This window comes from Colletotrichum aenigma, assembly GCF_013390185.1.
Source record: "Colletotrichum aenigma strain Cg56 chromosome Unknown KSG_Cg56_contig01, whole genome shotgun sequence".
Lineage (NCBI taxonomy): Eukaryota > Fungi > Ascomycota > Sordariomycetes > Glomerellales > Glomerellaceae > Colletotrichum > Colletotrichum aenigma.
The window spans coordinates 6,644,798-6,651,242 of record NW_023500907.1 but is presented as its reverse complement, the minus strand read 5'-3'; the positions used below and the strand labels follow the sequence as shown (position 1 = coordinate 6,651,242).

General features: G+C 51.2%; 2 protein-coding genes across 2 annotated transcripts; one reads left to right on the top strand and one right to left on the bottom strand.

Annotated features, from left to right (window-relative positions):
* On the bottom strand, window positions 1–2,971 carry CGCA056_v001770 (uncharacterized protein; the record flags this gene model as incomplete). The annotated part of the gene is made up of 6 exons (XM_037317030.1): window positions 1–843; window positions 1,081–1,206; window positions 1,262–1,972; window positions 2,029–2,294; window positions 2,358–2,747; window positions 2,806–2,971. 6 exons carry the CDS (start codon window positions 2,969–2,971, stop codon window positions 1–3), a joined length of 2,502 nt encoding a protein of 833 aa, XP_037185212.1.
* A 1,751-nt stretch (window positions 2,972–4,722) lies between these two features.
* Window positions 4,723–6,277, top strand: CGCA056_v001769 (uncharacterized protein; the record flags this gene model as incomplete). Its single annotated transcript, XM_037317029.1, has 2 exons — window positions 4,723–5,291; window positions 5,464–6,277. The coding sequence occupies 2 exons, from the start codon at window positions 4,723–4,725 to the stop codon at window positions 6,275–6,277; spliced, it is 1,383 nt and encodes a 460-aa protein (XP_037186199.1).
* Window positions 6,278–6,445: the final 168 nt, after the last annotated feature.

Here is a 6,445-nt window from a genome sequence, read left to right as displayed (position 1 = left end):
TCAAGAAGACCCCGTCCGTGGAGGCCACACCCCCACTTTCTTTCGACCGACGCCGGGAAATTGGGTCCTACCAGAGCACAAGTTCGGTTCGTTATGCTTGGGCCTCTTGTATCCAGTCTTGGGGATGCGGTTTTTGGCAGGCGCTTTGGAGCCTTTCAGATGATCTGATGGACGAGGAGTCATGTGATTCTTTTGAGCGACCGCAGCTCTCTTCAGCTTTGACGATGACTGGGATGAATTCTCAATGTTATCAGCCTTGAAAGCGATACAAGGCTTGCCAGGCTGGACTTGACAGGACGGGGCGCAAGCTGTCTCGTCAAACACTCCCTCATCGCAAGTATATCTGATGGTTCGGCAACGTCGGCCGTCTGATGAGCATGTGCTTGTTCCCGCTGGGCATGGTCCCCAAGTGTCTGGGCTTCTAGGGCTGTGCTTGGCTAGAACCTCGCCAGCTGGGAGGCCGTTGTCGGTGGATGGATCGTGATCGACAGTGAAGGTTACTCCAGGCCCTGGGGCTGGGGCCGCAACTGCAGACGAGTCTGGCGGGAGCTTGTCTCTGCCACCTTGCAAAGCGTACTCCGTCGAGCCCTCCACACAGATACTCGAGTCCTCAAATGCAGCGCGGAAAAAGTCATGCCAGAGAGCGGTCATGTTGTAAACATTGTCGAGAGTAAAATACAGCCTGCAGTCGGCTGGGTCGTAGCGAAACTGGAGGGGCATAGAGGTGTCGTCTTTGCGCAGCTGATCACGAAGGTTGAATGAAACGTGATCAATAAAGATGCGTGTGTCGTTCCTATTGGGAGGAAGCAGGGGCTGGACAGCTTCGTCCTTTGCGCGATCCAGCTCATTTCATCATCGAGTAAGCTGCCAGTATAAACGCGTGCGCCGCGGCTTCCACTGGCTGCTTGCATTGGACCAGACGTCGGAGCACCTCCTACGACGACGGTGCGGGCGCCGGCTTGGTTATTTGCCAGCTCAAGAAACAAGGCACAGGCTGAGGAACAAGTCCCGTCGGTGAGCTGCGCATCGCATGATTTTAGACGGTGCCGTTGTATTCTGGAAATCTTGGCCTGCACTTACGATGACTACGCTTTCAGGCTTCCACATCACTCTAGTGTTTTCATCATTGTCGTTCAGATACCGATCGAGGAGCCACCCGTCAAATGCGGCAATATGAAAGCTTGGATTCTTCAGGTCGTATCGCTCCTGAAAGGTGCAATAGTCAGCGCAGAAACTTCAGTAGAAAATGCGCATGACCTACCACGAGTGAAAAATCGTCATCAACCTGTCGTCTGGGCCCCTCATACTCCTCCCATGAAGTGAAATTATTTTCAGTCTCGTCATTGATCCGCGTCGCAACCACCCACTCGTTTGCCACAAGCTCCGACCTCTCATCGGTATTGGCTGCGAGGCTTTGCCAGTATCGCGTCGTGGCCGAACCTAACGTATTGCCGAGCTCATGGCTGCGTCGCTGGCTACCTGCGAAAGGATCGACACCAGGAAAGAATTCGCGAAAGAGCAGAAGCGCAATACCTGTCGACCCGCCAACATTCTTCTGAAGGTCGATGATAATATGCGACAGTTTTCTTTCCTTTGCTCCAGTAATGAACTTTGCAAGCGACTGGGCAAAGCTCTCCACCTCGAGCCCATACTGGTTGAAGTGGGGTATACTCAGTACACCTGTAGACATGTCTTCATAGAAGTATCCGGTAAGAATCCCGCCTTCGTAAAGACCGAGATCCTTCTGGGCAACATCTGGATTTGCTGGAAAGGCATGAAAGCTCGCCTCATACCAGCTACTGCCTGACGCTCCGTCTTCGGCTGCACCATCCGCTGGGGCATCGTCCGTTGCACCATCCGCGATCACGTCTTCTGTACCAGATGAGCCCCCGAAAACTTCCGGGAGCGAAACATTGTAGTATGAAGCAGGCAGCAGACCGAGGACGAAGAAGTTGTAGAAGTCGCCTGGAGTCTCCAAAGGGCCTGTAAACTCTGCGATGTTGTAGACGCAAGCCAATATAACTCCACCTTTTCCAAGCTTGTGTCCTCGAACGAAAAGGTGATGGTTTCGCCCGGAAAGAAAGTGCTTGCGCCGGCGAAGATGCTGAATATCCCCTGAATGTCTTCGACAGGGCTATCCATAAGTTCGTTCCAGTCGGCGTGGGGTTCGAGCATGCCAACTGACTGCAGCGACCCAAATCTTGCCAGATACTCAGCGACTGGCTCGTCATTGATGTGCGATATAGCGGATATCGGGGTCTCGAGATTGTTCTCCTGGCGATTGAGGATGTCATCTGCGCGTCAGAGGTTAGCAAGCCCGCCAAGGTCCATATCCCTACATGCGAGATCCTGCATACCTGCAAAATATATTTTGGGCGTCTCTTTCCCATCAACCAATGCCGAAACCAGAGAAACCAGGCTTGCGAATGAGAACACAGATAAAATACCCGCGTACAGGTCGACATAGGCATCATTCACAGCATAAACCAGGTATTGCAGAGCAACTTCAAAGTCGTACTGTCTTATGAAGTACCCCGCTGTGACGTTACGCTTGAGCTCTTCAAGGCCACCCATAAAGTCGAAGGCGGGCTGCTGGTATCCCGGAGGTGGGTTCTTCAAGTGCGCCAGAGTGCTTTGGAACTGCATCGTCGTGTTGTAGTATTCGATAAAACGGAGCGCTGGGGCCTGATGGAATGGAACGCTGATCAGGCAGTCGTATGCATCGATCGCATAAAAGGCGTTGAATTCTGTTGGTGTCAGCTCTCCTCGTTCAATACATACCCTGAATACTTAAGTTGGTCTCACCTTGGTTGACTTCGTCAATGATGACTCCGCATACTGACAAGTGCTCGACCTCGTCGACGGGGGCCTCTTGACGACGTGGAAGCTCTCTTGGCGAGCGGACAGACGGTCGTGCGAGAGCAAGGCCGCAGCATGTGCTCAGTAGCACTGTGAAATATTGGAGAAGCATCATTTGTGTCGAGAGCTCTACGTAACCAAACGAAAGACTGACTGGGTTGAAAAGGAACTGTACCACAAGGTCTCCCACAAACCTCAATTCCAAGTGGTGGACAATGTTACTTTTTCATGTCTATTCAGTTGACTGTCGCAGCCTGATCAGAGACAGCGTTTGTTGCTGACTCTGGGTTCCGGGTACGCTTCCCGTTCATCTTCAGCGCAGTTGTTGCTTGGTACTTCTCGAAATTAGGCCCTGGTAGGACGTGACCCTCCGAGGCCTGTCATTTGGCCCTGGATGTTCCAGTTCTATTGCAACATTATCCCAGCTCAGAATCCTACCACGCAAATTCTCACAGCTGGATGGACCGTAACGTCTAGTACCTTGGTAAAAAAGAAGCCCCTCACAGAACCAAGCACACTGACATCCTTCATTCATCATCAAATCCAGGCCCGCCTGTGTATGGCATCTACCGGGGGAAAAAAGCACCGCGCTTACAATATTTCAGGGGTATGGGTATGCTCCGGCTTGGCAGTCAAAGTTGCGTAAGGCTGGCGGCCGCCGACTCACTTACCCAACAAGACATCTTCTTTTTTAAGTGGAACTACCACACATGACCTGCATGATGCCCAGAAATTAGAGTCGGTCAGACACGAGGGCCGGCAAAAGACTGGCCCAGCCTGATCATTTGAGAGTGGCAGAACAAGCAGTTTGAGACTACGTAGTGTTCTCATGGCTTTATTGTGAAAACTCCCGGGTTTCTCTGAAGTCTGGAGTAAATACAGAATCTCTGCGTTGTAGCGTAGAAGTTGATATAGAACATAAAGAATGAAATCACCTGCTGATGCACTCAGTCCTGGGTGGAAAGACCAACTACGTGGGCACCCGATGAGTGGAAGGTGCTGCAAGGCGCAGGCCCTTGTAGGTGCATGGCTTGACCACCGCCTTTCCGGAAGCAGCGCGTCGTAACAGCCACCCATGATTCATCTGGATGAGCATAGACAAGCAATCAGCCGAATCAGGCTGCTTGCTGCCTACATGTGTGACCTGCACCTAACCGTCGAGTGTGGTGTCACGAAAGCCGAAGACCCTTGCCTCTAGGGCTCTTGTTGTGTGAATCCACACTGCTTACATCCTCCGTGCAGGCTATGTTTGGCTCGCAGTTTTGATTGGAAGGATCTTCGCGCCCATGAGACACCCAGCTCTCTCTGCAGACCTCCGAAGCGCTGGTCCCCTGTTCCCTTTCTATCTCAACTCGGATGATTCATTCCGGATATTGATGTTCGACGCCGCCGTTCTGTTGAATCTTTCATGGAGCCCGTGTATCGCCCGTTCTTCAAACTCTACCATCCCGGGTATGAACGACATTGAGGAAAGTCTCTGCTCACCCGGGAGAGACACATCCACAGATGAACAAAAAATGCACCTTGCATTGAGCGAATGGCAGGAACCCACCGTGGATACATGGCCGCCACTTGAGAATGAAATCTCGAGCGGTGCTACCTTCCAGTGTTGGCACAGCCATCCTAACGAAAATTGGATGATATGGTTTTTCGGGGCTCCGGGCTCTGGGAAGGTAGAAGAGATACTTCTTTCTCTCCCTAATTACATCCATGATTCTTGAATCGGCAATGTCAGGCCAGGGATCTTCAGATCTCCTCATGATTCTTTACTCCTACGTTAGAGACGGCCACGCATTGTTCCACTGAGTATTCTATGCTAATCACAACGATCTTTCTCGTTACTTCTAGACAACACTGTCAGCAATGGCGACGAAAGCGCTCCGCCGTATTTACAGTGGCGAGATGAATGCCGTCATGGCCGTTTTTCTGCGAGACGATGTTACCGCTGGAGGCTTCCTAGAGAACTTTCTTTTTAGCATATTTCGACAATTACAAGCCAGGCGTACACAGAAAGATGCAAGCGAGAGCCACTTGACAAAGCACCAACATTACCTTGATGCTAGGAGGGGAAACAGTTCCGAAAGACTTCGAGCCCAGCTCTTGCGAGAGGCCATTTACTTGCGTCTTGACCAGCTGTCTCGAGCCTTTCTGGTCATTGATGATGTTGACAGATGCAGCGCCACCGCCAGCCTGTTACTTGAAAAGGAGCTCTCTGATATGGCAGCACACGGCTTGAAGGTTTTCCTCACATCACGCGTTCCTAGCCTCAGGAGACTTCCACCAAAAGTCAAGTGCGACTCATGCCCAAAGAATGGAACGGAGATCATTGTGTATTGGAAATGCAAGGGTTGTGTGGAAAGAGGCATCGAGCCGAAGAATGCACATGTACTGTGTCAAGTTTGCAGAGATGGCAAGAAGCCGTGTAATTCTGGGTGAGTCGTTTTGGAACTCATTCCTTTTGCCTCGACATCTTTCTCTCAATTCCATACCCAACTAACACCATTACGTGCAAGTTCTCTACTTGGCGATTCTGCACTTTCATCTCGCCTGCTTTTTGACAAATATTGGGAAGAAATAATGCTGACACCTTTCCCAAACATCAAGCTGTGATCCGTCAAACTTCGTCCAACCGTTCGACTACGTCGAGGTGAATCTTTATTACCATAATCAATTCAATCGATACATTGACTGGGACCTGGAGAGAGAGCACAGAGACCTCGGCCTTGGCAGCGGTGTCCAAAGCCTGCCTCCACATTCCGAGCTAGGCAAACGGATTACGGAACCGCAAAACCACGAGGCACTGAAGGAACTCCCGGGGAGAATTGTGGAACAGGCCGAGTTGAACATCAGTCTTGCCCGTTTACGCCTCGAAAACCTTCATCGAGCACATCCTGCAGACGTTATCAACCCAACGGTGGCGGATGTTTTACCAGCCAATATCGTAGCTTTCTTTGATGCCGGTATGAAGCGTATCGAAGAGCAGGCACCACCTCAGCGTGCGCTAGGCCTCCGCGTTACTGCTGCAGTAACGAACTTTGACTTCGATCAACGTGGCCTGGGTTTTGAGGTCCTGGATGAGGTTCTCCGCAACGCAGAGCGACCAAATGCTAGACATGAAGCAAACAGAACGCATTCAGCACCAGTCATGTCGACGACTGCGCTTCCCAAAAGCGACGGAGAGGATGAAGACGCTCATGTGCTAGGTCCAAGACTCAGAGAAATGCTACATGCTACGCGCGGTTTTGTGGTGGTTAAGCCCTTCGCAGACTATCCGATGGTTGCTTACTGTAAAACATTTCATATGTACGCGAAGGAGAACTACAATGAGGCTTTGATACAGGCTCGAGAGGGTCTTGATTTCCGAAGGATACAGTTCGATGCTTCTGGTCTTGGTCGCTTAGTTGAGTCCGGTAGGTAGCAGGTCAGCAATCTGCGGAGGCCGAGGGTTGCACGCCGTCATGTATGTACCAGGTTAGAAGAAAGAGATAATCCAGTCACCCAAAATGCCCATAACTCTAATCGTGAGAAAGGAGTAAGCGACGGATGTGAAATGCGGCTCCCGCCCCTGAAACCATGTCTGATCTAA